This window comes from Amblyomma americanum, chromosome 7 (genome assembly GCF_052857255.1).
Source record: "Amblyomma americanum isolate KBUSLIRL-KWMA chromosome 7, ASM5285725v1, whole genome shotgun sequence".
NCBI lineage: Eukaryota > Metazoa > Arthropoda > Arachnida > Ixodida > Ixodidae > Amblyomma > Amblyomma americanum.
The window spans coordinates 139,780,680-139,799,133 of record NC_135503.1 but is presented as its reverse complement, the minus strand read 5'-3'; the positions used below and the strand labels follow the sequence as shown (position 1 = coordinate 139,799,133).

Below are 18,454 nucleotides of genomic sequence, written 5' to 3'. Positions count from 1 at the left end.
TGCTCATTGACCTCTACCTACATTCAATGTGAAACTTGCGGCCATCATGACCTCTAGCTACATTCAAAGGTCAAAGTTGAGGCCCCGCTGATGGCTCGAAAAGGTGGCGTAGTGAAGCTTTTCGCTTCAAAAGGCGAGTTTGACAAGCTGCAGCTGCAGCTGTCCTAGAGGTGTTGAGCAGAATGTCTGAGGTGGTCTTGGCCGGACGGGATAACCATCCTGCCCTAGATCTTAGCCTTGTCGCCTTGTTGTCGCGTCGGAGGTCCTGACAAAATATCTCCTTCAATCCCACAACCACGGCACGAGGTAAAGGGTCGACTCTTTTTCAATATTGTAATCGGACAGGGTGTGACCGTCATCGAGCAGCTTGTCATTAAAGATAAGACGATGCCGATCGGGCGGAATGCCTTCGTAGTCCTGGATCTCCGCCTTGACGTCCTCTACTGTGGCGCTGGGCTCCACTCTAAGCGTTATTGTCTTCCCCGTGATGGTTTTTACGAAAATATTTATGGAACTAAGCAGGAAGGGAATGAGGTAAAGGACCGACTGGTTTTGAATGTTATAATCTGACAGGGTGCGACTGTCCTCGAGCCTTTCTTCATGAAATATGAGACGCTGCTGGACGGGCGAGATACCTTCGGCATCGAGCCTCTCCTTGATGTTCGCGATCTTGTCGCTGGGCTCGACTTCGAGCTGGATTGTTTTTCCCGTGTGCGTCTTCACAAAAATCAGCCAGCCATTACGCAGACGCAGGACGAGGTGCAGGGTGTACTCTGCTTTAATGTCGTACCAGGACAAGGTGTGGCCGTCGTCGAGCTGTTTTCCGCGAAAGAACAGACGCTGCTCGTCGGACGGGATACCTTCTTTGCCCCGAATTTTCGCCTTGACGCTCCCTACTGCGTCGTCGGGCTCGAATGCAATCCTGATTGTCTTCCCCGTGAGGGTTTTGACAAAAATGTAGGTCCACCAACTCAGCGGACGCCGTGCGAGGCACAGGTGCTGATGCGGATCTCTGGGAATGTTGTAGTACGACAACGTGTGGCCGTCCCCGAGCTGTTGACCAGCAAATCTGGGACGCTGTTGGTTGGGCGGGGTAGCCATACCGACTTGGATTGCAGCCTTGACGTTTTCTATCGTGTCGCTGGACTTGGCTTCTAGCGTGACGATCTTGTCCCTGAGGATCTTCACAAAAATCGGCATATGAAGGGGGACATGCTGCACGAGATGAATGGTCTAGCCATTTTCAATGACAAGATGCGACCGTCATCGAGCTGTTTGCCAGCAAAGGTGAGACGCTGATCCTCAGCTGGTCATGGATCTCCGCCCTGATGTTTTCGATCGATCGTTTCGCTGGGCTCGACTTCAAACGACAGCGTCGCGACCAAAATCTTGATACTGGCTGATTCTCTGAAAAAAAAGTGCGCGGTTGTTAACACCCAAGCAAGGAAGGCGCCTAAGCTTAGCAGTTCGCATTCGAAGCCTGGCAGGAACTTTTGTAGAAGAGTTCACTAACACGGACAAGCTGCCTATCACAGAAATTTGAGTATGTTGATATGATTGTATTCATATCTCTTAACCACATCAGGCCCAAATTAAACCTGTTCAATATAAACAATTAATATCCAGAGGTCAGCATGTTTATAGAGCAGGACAGGGCAACAAGATCAGAAAATCAACGTTCCGTCGGTTCTTTATCAGTCGTTTTTTCGTGATTCTAGACGGGATTACTGAGACTTGATGGGTACGTACTATGTTTTGTCGGGTTATTTATTTAAAAATTTAATTCATTGCCAGTTGCTCTGATAAATCGCTTGTCTTTCTGTTGGGTTTAGTGGCACTTAAGCATCTAAGGCTGTCATGTGCCTTCTCTTTTCTGAAATAGAGGTGTGTAATACAGTTCATGCCAGGAATATGCGAGGATGTCACGGTACACAGCTTGTACCTTTATTGTTACTTTTCATTGAGTCAGGGCCAGTTTGCGGCAAACAGAATTCTTGAGTTTGCTCAAGACAAGCACCAATTCTTTTGAAAGGTGGCGTCAAAGAAGCAGTGCGACTACGCTCGCAGTATTCATATTCACAGTCTCGAGCTCACAGCATCTTTCTGCATTGGCTAAATATTCGAAATACAAAGCTCTGTAAGAGTGAGTCGGTGCAGAGAGGTTTTGAAATACTCATACGGTGAAGGAGCTCTTTGCAGTGGGCTCTCGCATTTTTGAATTCTGACTTGTTTAGCAGTATCATACTGCGTCCACAAAACGGATCTTCCTCTGGTGACTTCTCTGGATGGACAGCACGAACTGTTGGGCGAGATCGTTGCCTTTTCGAAGGCAGAAAGCTGAATGGTTTTCAACCTCCACTATGTTCTGTATCGTTCTGCAGTGTTCAGTTTGCTGCTATGGGCAACATTCTATACAGTTTCAATGCTTTCGTTTTATATTTTGTTCTAGGTTGGTGCCATGAATGCTATTTATTCTTCATGAAATGAATTCACACCTCCACATTTATGCTGGACCGCTCTTGAAAATTCTTCCTTTCTACATGAAAACTGCTGCGCTGAATGTAGACCTCTGTTCGTACAGGAAACGACGTTTACTGCTGCATAAAAACCTGCGCAAGAAACGATACGTACACAGCACAAACAGTTGCAGGTAACTAAAATACGACCGTGCTGTTTATCCTTCGATTGGGCCTCCAGGTCCCCGTGATTCCACGTGGAATCATTATTATTTTCGAAATATTTCAGCGCTTGTAAATGTGTTTCGCCGGAAGGGTTTATTTCCAAAGAGTAACACGAGGCATTCTTGTACCCTTCCATATTATTAGAGAAAAACAAATATGGTTGCCTTTCTTCTACACGGTGCAAGAGAAGAAGTGGCGCCAGCAATTGGTACGCGGTTTGTATACCTCTTTCCTAACTACTAGCATGTGTACGATAGGCGAAGGGCCGCTAAAACATGTTGGTGAAGTGTTAAATATAGGAACTACTGTAAAAAGAGATCAACTATCTCATCCAATTAAAGACTGGTCATCTCTAATTTTGCTGATTTCAGTTGGAATCACGGCGCCAGAAAGAGTTAAAGAACAAATAATTTTAGGAGATTCACAGGGCAGCCATTTAGGTTCCGCATTATTGAATTTGTATATTAACGAAATTGTTCACATTTTCTCAGTCACCTATAACGCCCTGGTCTCATCGCGTTCTCAAGGTGAAGAAATCGCTAAAACGAACTTTTTTTTCGCATATTAGGTCCTTGGACTCGTAGAATTAATTAAATATTAATAATAACAAAACTAATCGTTCTTCGATCAAAAGAAAAACAAACATACTTAGAGGACAACATAATAATTAGATTTGCAACGATTGATGTAGCAGATAGTGGATAGTGTAATGACACTAGGGGTATAGTTTTCTTTACATATAACATGGAGATGTTAACATAAACGCGTTATTAGGTGGATTAAGCTGCATAAAAACATAGCAGGAATTTTAAATCACAAGCCATCTAACAAATACAGCATATTTGATGGTCTACAATGCTCTATTTGCCTCTACTTAAACTACTCTCATTTAGCTAGTGGACAATAGAAACACTCATTGAGGCTCCTAAGGTAGCAGAAGAAAATATTGCGGATTTTCAATAATGTACGATACACAGCCCCAGCACACTTATTTTTCATCGTTTAATGTGCTAGGAGCAAATAATATGTACAAGTAGAAACTGTGCCTGGAGTACCATGAAGAATAGTAAAGCCTGAAGAATAGTAAAGCCCTCGACATTGACAGCATTCAGATAAAACCTATAAAACATGTTCTTGATCTCGTATGTTCATACTTAGTGCATATATTCAATCTTTCGCTATCATCTGGCACCTTTCCTGACGACATGAAACGTGCAAAAGTCTCTGTTATATACAAGGGAGGAAACAGGAACGACTTAAGCAACTACAGGCCTATATCGATAATTCCAACCTTCTCAAAAGGCCTTGAGAAGATTATGCTCACCCGACTAGACGAATTTTTTACTAAGCACAATATCTTAACAGAATGCCAGCATGGTTTCCGTAAGGGTAGGTCAACGGAGTCTGCCCTACTGTTGCAAAAAGAAATTATCATTACAAACATTGAAGCTAATAGATTTACCCTGGGAATCTATATATACGTCAGTAAAGCATTTGATTCGAAATGTCACATAACCCTCCTTAATAAGTTAGATCATTACAGTGCCCGTGGGTTAACACTCTTTTGCAATCGTAGCTAACTGGCCGATCCCAATGTGTTCACATTAATGGTTACTATTCCACCTTCCAACAGATTTCATCCGGTGTCCCACAGGGCAGTATTCTTGGGCCGTTTTTATTTAATGTTTACGTAAATGATCTTATCTATACTGATGATAATGCTGTGTTCGTATTATATGCCGATGATTCAAGCTTGTTCTTTAGTTCCACTAATGAAGTCGATTTGTTCAGTATGGCGAATAGTGCTTTGTCAAGACTACTGAAATGGTCCGAAACAAACAGCCTAAAATGAATGAAAAAAAACGAAATCAATTTTATTTGCACCTAAAAACAAACGTGTGGCCTCTAGTCATGAACTAAAACTAGGACCTTATAAAATAGATGTCGTGAAACAGCATAAAATACTAGGTGTCATATTCTCCAGTCAGATGACATGGAACAGTCATGTTGAGCAGCTAGCCAAAAAACTCTCATCTGCCGTAGGTGCCTTATTTCGGACGCGTGACATATTTCCGATTTCCGTTAGATTACAAGTATACCACGCCCTCTTCCGTTCACACCTTAACTACTGTACACAAGTATGGGGGACGACTACTAAAAAGAACGTCAATACACTTCTTCGTCTAGAAAAAATAGCCATACGTTGCTTAAACAATGTATCATATTTACATCCCTCAGCCGAGCTATTTCGTCGGCATCATATAATCAATATTCACTCCCTTTATAATTACCGTCTCCTCCACCAGTTTCACTTTGCTAATGAAAAGTATAGACAATTCTTATTGACCCTTTCAGGTGCAACGCTACGCTGCAATGTTTCTGAAACACGCGCGCCTGAAAAATGGGTGATTCCACACCGCCGAACAAATTACCTTCTACAGTCATTAAGCTATACAATGCCAATGTGACTAAATAAGCTCAATGTGCCCAGTTTTATTAACCCTGTAATAACTCGCAAAGTTGCGTTCAATATTTCTAGAGTGACCTGTGCTTGCATCCTATAAACACAGTAATGTTAGCTTTATGTCTAACTTGAGTGCAATGATTGTCTTTGTTGTAATCTCGTGTGCATGTATACGCTAGTCTTTGTATAATGCCTTGATGTCTTTTTTATTTTTTTACTCTTACTTCTGCTCTTATATTTGTAAATTTATGATAAAATGTGTCTTTTTCGAAATAAGAGCACATGTATAACTTTTTTTTTCTACTGCTGTCACTGTTGCCTGCCGCCGGCTTTCAGGCCTCGTCAAGCTGCCCCACAGCTTTTTGCCTGGAAGACCGTCAACATTGCGAAATGTTGAAAATAAAGGTGAATTGAATTGAATTGACATCAGAGCCTGTTTTTCACACAAATGGCAAACTTATACCCTAACAATCTGATCGGCAGCACTCGAGAACTACAGCGGTGGAAAGTTCTTAAATGCCGCGCAACTTATTGCCAGCAAAAATTTCAAAACGAGGTCCCACGAATACTAATGTACATAGAAAAGGCAGGCATAGATATTTTTAATATATTTCTCTCAGCTTTTCTTGAATATTTTACCGCGATAGGGTTTAGGTTGTCTTGTAAAAACCACTCGGTTTCTCCGCAACGAATTTCCCGGACTGGCAAAGAGGGTCGTGACGTTATGAGCACAGGAAAACTTAAAAATATTCGAGGATAGAATGTTCGAGTACGTTTCGTTGCATAGATTATACTAACCGGACTCACTGTTCTCTCTTTATTCACTCACTCATTTGCACTAATCCACCTTAATCTATTTTCTGGGGTGGGCCTACTTTGAAGCTTTGGGACACCATTACAATATTGGGAAGAGCATCAGCTTTAAAATAATAAATATAATAATATAATGTCGCATCCTCTTATCCCCACACTCCCTAGGGTGAGGACGCCCACGCCGGAGTGAGGGGGGGGGGGGGGGCTAGGGCTTTCACTTGGGCGCACAAACACACCACCGCACTTATGGTCTCGCCCCCCTCACGTGTTGAGTCCGAGGGAAAGAAGGTTGTCGTCGAGGTAGCGTCGGTTGTGGTAAGGCGCGCTATGGCTGGTTGACGGTTCCCGCGGGTCACCGACCTCCGTTCTCCATCAAATTACACTCGCCACTCACGGCCGGAACGCGAGGTCACTAAAAGGCCGAGAAAGTGGTCCCTTGTCCTGGGATGTGCTCGGAAGGGTTGATTGATGATGCCCGCCGTCTTACCACGGGGCCAGGCCCGCCGAAACGAGGCTCCTTTGTCCCCGGGACGGCCAGGGCAATTGGGGAAGATAACGCCCGTCTCCCCGCGGCGGCGGCGGCGTTCGACTCGTGCCGACACTATGGAAAGGGGGTCCGGTTGTGCTTAAACCCCTTCGTTCTGGTCGTTCACTCTCAACGAGTATGGCTCGGTAATTGATGATGCCGCTGTCACCTGGGTCGTCTCCGTGCGGTCCACGGCGGCAGGCCCGAAAGCAATCTCACTCAAGTTGCTTGCAGCCACATACAGTAGAAACATGAAAGGGGGTCCGGTTGTGCTTAAACCCCTTCGTTCTGGTCGTTCACTCTCAACGAGTATGGCTCGGTAATTAATGATGCCGCTGTCACCTGGGTCGTCTCTGTGCGGTCCACGGCGGCAGGCCCGAAAGCAATCCCACTCAAGTTGCTTGCAGCCATATACAGTAGAAACATGTCTGCTGGCCGTTTCCAACACGAGACCGGCTGTCGCCGTTCTCCTCTCTTCCAGCTGAATTGTTTTCCCTTGAGTGCTTTCGCCGCCACTGGGGGCTCCGTCTACGCCGCGCCGTCGAACGCGGACCCTCGTAGCACACACAAGGAACGTCACACTCGCTCACCCTCCAGAAGAATGTTCTCCGAAAATTTGAGTCCATGCAGCTCCCCTTATCTTTCTGAATCGCCTCGCACAGTACGTCCGACAAAACACTTTTCGCTGCACTCAACACCACTGCACAACACCATATGCCTCAGCTGACATAACTGGCGTCTCCAGGGGCAGCACTGATCTTCTTTTACAGATAAACATGAAACTCAGCACCCAAGTCTCTCCTTTCTAGTCCAAACTGGACGAAATAAATTTACCACAGTTACAAAGGAGCTCCCACTTCTAGCACGATCACGGCACAGACAAAAATATAGATAACGAAAGGAAGTAGGGCAGGTTCTGCATGCGCTCCGCATGCTCTCCTGTGAAGGTGTTAGTTAATGACAGAAAGGTTTAACTACCAACTCCGATAACTTAACACATACGCATATAGCAATGTTATGAGCTGCGGCATTACACAATTCTAACCAGTTCACAACTCCGCTCTGTTTACGCCATTAGTCCGACTTAGCTTTCCGATTTCGCAGCGGATATCGGCCTTCATGAGTCATACTAAGTAAGTCTGTGACATTTTGTCTGCTTTGGGACTCGCGAGGGCTCGTGGCAGGAGCCTCTCCTGGCGTTATCTGCGCGGCAACCTCGCGCGCTTCTTCTTCTTCTAGCAATGCATGAAGTAAATCCGGTGGCATTCCGGCCGTCACCTCTGGCGCCTGCCGAACAAATGCAGGAGAGGGCGTTTCTTGCGAACTATCTGCGCGCTCCGCTTCACTTCTGTCCCCATCAAAATCCGCGCTTTCCCTTTCCTCATTTCGTGAATACTGAACCGGTGCCGACTTGAGGCGATTTGCGTGTATCCTTATCAAGCGCCGGTTCACGTCTCGGGCTCTGAAGTTTACCGGAGAAAGCTTCTCGACAACCTCGCACGGTCCTCTCCACTTCGTCTGGAACTTACGAGCTAGCCCAATCTGCCTTTGGCAGTTTTCAATGTACACGCTGTCCCCCACATCAAACGGCACGTCTCTAGCACTGCGGTCGTGCACCTCCTTCCTGCGCTTCGCCGCTTTCTTTAAGGCCTCCTTTGCGATGTCCCTCGCCACTTGCAAGCGCGATTCTAGCTCAACCTTATAGTCGTCCAGTGAAGCGTATGGGACACGACGGGGGCCCTCCGGCACTTCACTAGGCTGGTCCGGGTCTCGGCCGTAGAGAAGAAAGAATGGAGATTCGCCCGTGCTCTCGTGTGCTGCGGAATTGTAGGCAAACATTGCATACGGGAGCCACAAGTCCCAGTCCCGCTGGTCGCGCGAAACAAAATGCGGCAGGAACCCGGCCACGGTTTGGTTCAGTCGCTCCACCGCGCCGTTGCAAACCGGATGGTACGGTGTTGTCTGCTTCTTAGCGATCTTAAGCAGCTCGCAAACTCTCCTCATTAGCTGCGACACGAAGTTCGTTCCCCGATCTGTCAAGAGTTGCCTCGGGGGTCCATGTCGGAGCACGATCTGTTCGACAAATGCTCTTGCAACCGTGTCTGCCTTCTGATCTGGGAGTGCTACCGCTTCCGCGTATTTTGAAAGGTGATCGACAAATACTAAAATGTACTTGTTTCCGGAAGTGGTCGTGGGCAATGGGCCCATTATGTCCATACCTGTCCGCTCGAAGGGAGCCGAAACCTCAGGGAACGGCTGAATTGGGGCTGGTCTTCGTCCCTTGGGTGTTTTTCTTTCGAGACAGGAATGACAGTTCGCACAGTAGTCTCTAACATCCTGTCGCATGCCACTCCAAAAGTACAAACGCTCCACACGCCTGCGTGTCTTCGCTACGCCAAAATGACCGGCGCATGGCGCATCGTGAAACGCGCGAAGAACCCTTTCTGTCCACGACCGAGGTATGACGACTCTCTCCCAAGCGGTTTTCTCTGGTCTCCCTTTCCTGGTTGGCCTCGTGCGCCGACACAGGGTGCCGTCTTTGCCAATGAAATAACCTAGCTGTTCGGGGTGAGACGGTGCGCCCTCTAAGCTTTCGATAATTCGCTTCAGGTCAGGATCTTTGCACTGCTCTGTGCGTTATTCGGCGGGGTCGACTACGGGGACAAACTTATCTATAGCTGCCACGGCAGCTGTGCGGCTGAGTGCATCAGCATTCAGATGTGTCTTTCCTGACTTGTGCTCAACTTCAAAGCAGTATTCCTGCAGGTGTAGATTCCATCTAGCGAGTCGCGAGCTAGGGTCCCTGACACTCATCACCCGTTTCAGAGGATGGCAGTCTGTGACTAGCTTGAATTTGCGGCCGTAAAGGTAGCATCTGAAGTGCTTTACTGCCCAGACAACGGCGAGGCACTCCCTTTCCGTAGCTCCGTACTTTTGCTCTGTGGGGCTCAGCTGTCGGCTAGCAAAAGCAACGGGATGTTCTTTGCCCTCGATAACCTGAGATAGCACGGCACCAACTGCGAACTTTGACGCATCTGTGGCCATAACGAAGGGCAAATTAAAATTCGGGTGGCGCAACAGCGGTGCACTCATTAGCTTCCTTTTCAGGGCCCCAATAGCATCCTCCGCGTTTTCGTCCCAGCGAAAGGCGACATTTTTGGCTGTTAAGGCGGTGAGTGGCTTAGCGAGCTTGGCGAACTCCTCTATGTGCCTTCGGTAGTAACCGATCAGGCCGAGAAACTGCCGGACCTGGCGGACGCTAGTCGGGGATGGAAAATCCGAGACACACCTTAGTTTCTCAGGGTCCGGTCGCACGCCGTCAGCTGAAACAATGTGCCCGAGGTATTTCACCTCGTTTTTGAGGAATTGGCACTTAGAGGGCTTCAGCTTGAGACCCGCTCCTCTTAGTCGCACCAAAACCTGCTCAATATCGCGCAAATGGTTCTCAAAACTGTCACTGTATATGATTATGTCATCCATATACACGAAGCACAGCCTCCCCAGGTGACCTGCCAGGATAACATCAGCGGTTCTATGCCAGACAGCAGGGCTGTTGGAAAGACCCATCGGCATTCTTTTCCATTCATAGTGCCCTGAGGGCGTGTTGAATGCCGTTTTCTCGGCATCTGCCGGATCCATTGCTATCTGCCAGAATCCCGCCGCCATGTCCACTACCGTGAAGTACCTGGCAGAGCCCAGCTGAGAAAGCGTCTCCTGTATATTGGGGATGGGGTATGGATCGATGCGAGTTACGGCATTTAGTTTGCGGTAGTCCACTACCAATCGATACGAGCCATCTGGCTTTTCCACCAATAGTGCTGGTGCTCCCCAGGGTGACTTTGAGTGTTCGACAATGCCGCGATCAATCAGGTCCTGCACCTGCCGCTCCATCTCCTCACGTTGGGAGTAAGGAATCCTGTACGCACGCTGGTAAACGGGCGATGAAGGGCCGGTTTCTATCCTGTGCTTTATAACGCCACAGCAGCCCAAATCCAGGTTGGACGCGGCGAATACCTCCGAGTAGTCGTTCAGCAAACCAGCCAGAGCCTCCCTCTCCCTGGATTTTACGTGAGAAAGATCGAACGACACCTTTGGAGCAGCCGAAGGACTAGCATGCTCTACAGTTGCGAGTACCGTATCGGTGGGCTCACGTTTCTCTATCGCAGAGGTGAAGAAAGCCAATGTTTTGTTCTTGGGAAGGCTCAGTGGCTGCTGGCTACAGTTAACCACCCGTAGGGGCACTCTGTGGGCGTCATTAACTGTCACGAGGCACGCGGCTGCCTTCAGGCCATTGCTGAGAGAGTCGACCGGCTCAAGCACTCCCACGGCGCCGCTCTCTACATCTGAAGGCACAAACGCGTACAAAATGTGCTCCGACCAAGGAAGGACGACTGCCTCATCGACCAGCCTGACGGCAACCCGCGAATATACCTTCTCCAATGATCCCACTGTTTGACGGGTGTCAATATCGGTAATGCGAATCTCAGCCCCTCTCCTGTTCAAAAACGGAACTTTTGAGCCGCCCGCATTAACCTCTTCCTCAGAGAATGAGACTACTACCTTCCCTTTTCTCAAAAAATCCTGCCCTAATATACCTGACACTCCGTTTGGCAAAGACACCGTGTCCAGGCATACGTAGCAGGGGTGCTCCAATGCAATTCCGCCGAGAGAGAAGTGTAACCGGTAGAGTCCACTTATGCCAAGAGGATCCCCCGTTATGCCTACAAATTTGGTTGCCATACCACCAGACGCTTCCAACACCTCGCGGTCCCCCTTCCTTCGAAGCGTGTTAAAACTGCTCTCCTTAAGCAATGTCACCTTTGACCCCGTATCTATCAACAATTTCATGCAACAACCATTTAACTTGCAACGCACAACAGGGCATGCCTCGTCGGCCACACAAACTACCACCACCTCATCATCCACTGCTCCCTCCCCATGCTCCTCAGGATGGGGAGGACTATCTAGTTTTTTGTCTCGGTATCTGGAGCCCCGCTGTAGGCTTGCTTAGGGAGTGTCTCGCCTGCTTCTCTTTGTGGCTCCCCACGGCGCACGTTTTGGCAGAACCTGGCGATGTGTCCGCGACCCTGGCAAGCGAAGCATACGATTTCTTCAAAATCTTGCATACCGCGCCTGTAGCTTTGTGGCGGTCTCCGGTTTCCCGCGAATGGGCGCTGTTGAGCGCGCGCTTCAACCTGGCGTTCCACCTGCTGAGATAGCAGCTGTTCTAAGCGATCTAACCGCTCTGTCAAGAGAGCAACCTCAGGGTTGAGCACCGCTCTCTCTATGACGCGTACTCTCGCTGCGGCTGTCGTTAACGCCTCATTTCGTTCCTCATCCAATGCGGCCGCCACGGCTTGGTCGAAATTGCTCGGCTTGCGCGAGAGCACGAACCGGCGCACGGGGTCTTGCAAAACAGCCACGAACAACGCGGTCATTTCCTCTTTAAGTAGATCCTCCGCGTATTTCTTCCTTAGCTGGTCCCCTTCCTCCTCCCTGCTTAACGTATCGCGTGCTAGGCGCTGAAGCCGCGACGCAAACGTTCGCACGTCCTCCCCTACCATCTGTCCGGCGTCACGGAACCTCTGTACCCGCACGTGACGTGGTTCAGTGTCGAAATGCTCAAACGCGAGCTTCTTAAATTCCGCAAATGATTTTGTAGTTTTTACTTTTTCGTCTCGCACGACACCGCTTTCAACATGAAGCACTCACCGTTCGTGTTCTTCCAGGTTTTCCTGGTTCTTCAGTTCCCATGGAATACACCGACTGCGGATTCACTGCAACTTTGGACGCTGCCAAACGCGACCAGACCCGACAGCTGGACGAAACCACCCTTCCTGGACGAGATTGTCAAGTTCGGCTGGCAACCGGAGCCATATACATCCGCCCACCCCGCTATCAGCGTTGGAAGCGCGGGATATAATCTGCAACCGGACAGCGTTTTCTTGGGGCACGACACCGCTTTCAACATGAAGCACTCACCGTTCGTGTTCTTCCAGGTTTTCTTGGTTCTTCAGTTCCCATGGAATACACCGACTGCGGATTCACTGCAACTTTGGACGCTGCCAAACGCGACCAGACCCGACAGCTGGACGAAACCACCCTTCCTGGACGAGATTGTCAAGTTTGGCTGGCAACCGGAGCCATATACATCCGCCCACCCCGCTATCAGCGTTGGAAGCGCGGGATATAATCTGCAACCGGACAGCGTTTTCTTGGGGCACGACACCGCTTTCAACATGAAGCACTCACCGTTCGTGTTCTTCCAGGTTAGTTACAATGATGACCCTTTATCTGCTAAAACCTCGAATCGTTTTTTGTTCGTGGTGTCGTGCCCCAGACACTGGTTGCATGTTCTTACGGGTTGTAAGACTAGAATGGCACTCTGTATTAGCAGCATCCTGTTAGCGCTCTCTGGAGACGTAGAGTCAAATCCCGGTCCGCCTGGCACCGATCAAGAAAGCGTCCTGGCAACTGTACTCGAGACAGTCCAGAGAATTGAATCTGGCCAGGATGGTATCAGGAATGACCTACGCGCCCTAAAACAATGGCAGGCATCAGTGGACGTTGAACTAAAACAGCTATCTGCCAGAATTCGCACAATCGAGGTCGAAATGGTAGAAATGAAATCTACCATTTCTACGGCATCCACAGAACTGTCTACAATAGGTCCCTCAAATATAACCGAGCAATTAAAGATAATTACCTCACGATGTGACGACACAGAAAACAGACTTCGCCGCTCTAACCTACTTTTCTTTGGTATACCTGACAACGAGTCCGAAACATGGTCTAGCTCAGAAACAAAGGTGTTGGAGCTGTGTGCGGAACACCTTGGCTGCACACTTGAGCCAACACAAATTGAAAGGCCTCATCGGCTTGGTCGATACCAACCAGAGAAGTGTAGGCCGATCACCGTCAAGTTTGCTCACAACAAGGACAAACAGCAGATCATAGATAAAGGTCACAAGTTTAAAGACACACAGTATGTCGTTCGCGAAGATTTTTCTTTCCCAACACGCCTGGCCAGGAAAAAACTGATAGATTTCGCAAAGTCGGAGGGCGGATCGTTTAAGCTTAGGGTCGATAAACTGCGCATGAACGACACTGTATATATGTACGACGCTGCTTCTGACACTGTCAAACAATGTACCCGATAGCAAAAACGAAGAGCGGTTGTACACAATTCTGACTATCAGCCACAACCTTCATACGGCGGCACTGCCCACCCTTCGCTTTCCATATCTTTCATTAACATACATAGCATCCTTCCAAAGCGCACCGAACTTTACTCATATCTTGAAGATAGTAACTCTGACATATTAACTTTAACAGAAACGTGGCTGCACTCGGATATAACTGACGACGAAATCTTACCTGACTCTCGTGATTTTGTTATTTACTGGAATGACAGACCTAATAAAAGAGGAGGTGGCGTGATGATCGCCATAAAAAAACGCATTCCTTCCTTTCGTGTTAACATTTAGTCCCCTCTAGAAATTTTATGGGTTTGCATCATGTCCTCATCGCTTAAGTCTCTTCTTGGCATATGTTACCGACCACCAGATAGTTCAGACTCTTTCGTAACAAATTTGCATGCCAACCTCTTAGATATAAGAAGTAACTTCCCAAAGGCCGACATTTATTTATTCGGTGATTTTAATTACCCGAATATCAACTGGAATACCTTAACTGCATCGGCACAGGACTCACTTAATTTCGTTGAACTAACATTAGACTTTTCTTTAACTCAGCTATTTTCTCAACCTACGCGCGACCTTAACATATTAGACCTTGTTCTCACATCGGCTCCAGACAATATAAGCCCGATCTCCCTCACGGATGGTTTCAGTGATCACAAACTGCTCCATTTCACTCTGAAAATGCCGTCACACCAATGCAGACCACCTCAGAAATATATCTTCGACTATAACAGAGCGAACTACGATGCCATTAACCTCGGCTTACAAACATTCTGTGATTCCTTTCTGCAATCCTTTCCTAATCAATCTGTTAACGAAAACTGGCGTCACTTTAAAGATAAGCTCACGCAGTTAATGAACACCTATATACCCCGCATATCTTTCCGTGCTAACTCATCTAAGCCGTGGTACCACAGGAACCTGCGTACGTTGATGAACAAAAAAAACGACTTTTTAAAACAGCTAAACGGCTCAAAACACCCGCATCATGGGAAAAACATAAAAACACTGATAAAGAATTCTGCGCGGCCATACGGAAAGCTAGGCATAAGTTCATGGCTCACGATCTGCAATCCCTCCTTAAGCACAATCCAAAAAAATTTTGGAAAACATTATCACCTTCCGAAACTTCTTCAGATTTTACGTTGATTGATGAGGCTGGAGACCCCATTGCTCAAGATGAACGCCCTCAGACTTTCAATAACTTTTTCGCCAATATGTTCACGAAGGAAGACTATTCCAATATTCCATCGCCATCAGAATATGACTATGACTACATGAGCCCAATAGACGTTACTGTTGATGGCGTTGCGACATTGATTAACAGTCTGAAATTAAGTACTTCATGTGGTATCGACGGGATTAATTCGAAAATTTTGAAACATACCGTGGCTCATTCCAGCGTCATACTCACTCATATATTTCGGCAATCACTTTCAACAGGCGAGATACCATACGAGTGGAAAATTGGAAAAGTTATTCCAATTTTCAAATCCGGTGACCGAACTGACGTTGCTAACTATCGCCCAATATCTCTGACATGTATATCTTGCAAACTTCTCGAACACATCATTGCATCTAACACGGCATTACATTTAGAAGGCAACGGTTTCTTCTTTTCAAAACAACATGGGTTCAGAAAAGGGTTATCATGTGAAACACAACTACTCGAATTTACTAATGAGCTTTTTCACGGTATGGACGAAAATCTTCAAATCGACTGTATATTCCTAGACTATGCTAAAGCCTTTGACCGCGTTCCACACTGTCGTTTAATAGCGAAACTCTCATCATTGCGCCTCGATTCATTAACAATTTCTTGGATAAGAAACTTTTTATCATTTCGAAAACAATTCACTTCTATTGATAACCATTCATCCCATTTAATTGATGTAACATCAGGCGTACCGCAAGGTAGTGTAATAGGCCCGTTACTTTTTCTGATTTACATCAATGACCTCCCATTAGGCATTACCTCAACACTCAGAATATTTGCAGACGATTGCGTTATTTATCGCAAAATCCGCTCCTTTAATGACCACATCGCCCTTCAAGAAGATCTACATCGCATTAATAACTGGTGCTCATCATGGCTAATGTCCCTTAACACTGATAAATGCCAGTTAATGACATTTAGCCGTAAACGGTCTAATTACTTTTTCACTTACTCGCTTAACAACAGTCCAGTCACTCTTGCGTCATCGTACAAGTACCTTGGCGTTCACTTTTTATCTAATCTCTCATGGAAAACCCACATAGAAAAAATTGCTGCCAAAGCTAGCCGTACATTAGGTTATTTAAAGCGTAACCTCAGAGGTGCGCCTTCTTCCACACGCCAGCTCGCATATCAGACATTCGTCCGCCCTCAAATTGAATACGCATCTTCCATTTGGTCACCTCACCAACAGTACCTAATTAATTCCCTAGAGCGCGTACAAAATCGTGCCGCTCGCTTCATTTCTCGCAACTATTGCCGACATTCCAGTATAACTAACATTAAGGCTTCGTTATCCCTTCCATCCTTAGAATCTCGCAGAACAATAGCACTTATCTGCCTCTTCCATAAAATTGTTTACAGCCATCATTCCTTCACACTACCCCTTACAAAACCGGCCCGCACATCTCACCGATTGCATAATCACCTCAGTTTTAAGCGCCTTTCGGGAAGGACCACTGCATTCAACTCATCAGCCCTGCCCCGTGCAATCATTTATTGGAATAGTCTTCCTGATAACATTGTTCACATCTCAGATCATGTTATTTTCAAAGAAAAAATAAGTAGCATTTTCTTCTGAAGTGTGTTCTGTAGTGCGTTTTTCAATTTAGTTTTTCAATTTTGTTCTATTTTCTGGTTGGTTGCTTGTTCTTTGTATAACGATGTTAAAATAACCATGTTCTACTTGCTTCTTTTTCCCACCCCAGTTATGTAACCCCCCTCACATAATACTCCAGTCGGAGCCCATGAGGTATTTGAATAAATAAATAAATAAATGCAAAATCATGAGCAGCTCCTGCCATCTTACACCTCGCCATTCCCAGCATTTGAGCATCGGACCATCCCCCCATTTTCCCAATCTCTTCTAGCATGGAAAAGAAATCGCAGATTGGAACCCCTGTCTTATCTCCTGTAAACGTCGGAATGACGCTTCCTAATGCCAGCATGCTTGCTCCGAGCGACGGCTGTGGAGTGGGAGCTCCCTCAGATACAGACATTTTTTTTTTTCACTCAAGCCCTCCGGTGCCTCAAGCCTCTCAAATGGGGGTAAAAGTCCCACAATCAGTCCCGAGATTCCCTTTTGATTACAATTTTGAAGTCATGAATGTTGCAGCATTCAGAGGACATTTGCTTTTGAGACCCCACTTCTGACACCAGTGTGATGACCCCCCCCCCCATAATGCGCAGGTCCACACGGGACGGAGAGGCAAAGAGACACCGTATGGCTCAGTTTAAACAAACAGATATATTCAATAATTACACATGATTACGATTATACATCAGAGGCTGGGGCGTCCGAGCTTACGTGCCGACGACTTCATGGGGACGATGGAGGGGCTCCGGAGTTGAGCTCGAACGGTTGCTGGCAGAAGCTGCACGCCGTCGGGCTTCGGCGCTGAAGGCCCCCTTGGCGAACGATGTCGTCCTGAGCGTTTTTTCTTCGGTACTCCTTGTCAATTTTTATATCCTCTTCTCCCCACACTCCCTAGGGTGAGGACGCCCACGCCGGAGGAGGGGGGGGGGGGGCTGGGGCTTTCACTTGGGCGCACAAACACACCACCGCACTTATGGTCTCGCCCCCCCCCCTTCACGTGTTGAGTCCGAGGGAAAGAAGGTTGTCGTCGAGGTAGCGCATAGCGTCGGCTGTGGTAAGGCGCGCTCTGGCCCGCTGACTGTTCTCGCGGGTCATCGGCCTCCGTTCTCCATCAAATGACACTCGCCCCTCAAGGCCGGAACGCGAGGTCACTAAAAGGCCGGGAAAGTGGTCCCTTGTCCTGGGATGTGCTCGGGAGGGTTGATTGATGATGCCCGCCGTCTTGCCACGGGGCCAGGCCCGCCGAAACGATTCCCCCCTGGAACGGCCACGGCAATTGGGGAAGATAACGCCCGTCTCCCCGCGGCGGCGGTGGCGTTCGTCTCGTGCCGACACTATGGAAAGGGGGTCCGGTTGTGCTTAAGCCCCTTCGTTCTGGTCGTTCACTCTCAACGAGTATGGCTCGGTAATTGATGATGCCGCTGTCACCTGGGGCTCCGTCTACCCTCGTAGCACACACAAGGAACGTCACAATATATATATATTGCAATATATATATATATATATATATATATATATATATATATATATATATATATATATATATATATATATATATATATATATATATATATATATATATATATATATATATTGCACACTACTAACTCCTCTAGTGGCGCCATACAGCGGCTAAACTGCATTTCCTGGCAGTTGGCAAGCCTTGAGCCATCTCGGGGCTAGATGCTCCGTCTTCATAAGCTCTCGTGCTGCCTGCTGCCTTCGCGTCCCAACGTCTTGCGCGTCTAAGTAAAGCAAGTAAACCAGCCCTGCTTACGTCAACCGTTTCTCGGCGACATATTTGGTGGAGGTGCTGGGTGACGGCCCATATACCCTGACCTCGAGGACACCTTTGACGTCAGTTCTCAACGCGTGGCTACAACTCCAGTCCACAAGGCGAGCCGCCGCCTGCGAGGCCTACAACCCGAGTTCGGCCAACTGACAGCGCCGGTAAGGGC

General features: G+C 47.5%; 1 protein-coding gene across 1 annotated transcript; it reads right to left on the bottom strand.

Annotated features, from left to right (window-relative positions):
- Window positions 1-282: 282 nt before the first annotated feature.
- On the bottom strand, window positions 283-1,370 carry LOC144098102 (polyubiquitin-B-like). Its single transcript, XM_077630651.1, has one exon. The coding sequence runs from the start codon at window positions 1,198-1,200 to the stop codon at window positions 283-285; it is 918 nt and encodes a 305-aa protein (XP_077486777.1). The 5' UTR covers window positions 1,201-1,370.
- Between the last annotated feature and the right edge of the window lie 17,084 nt (window positions 1,371-18,454).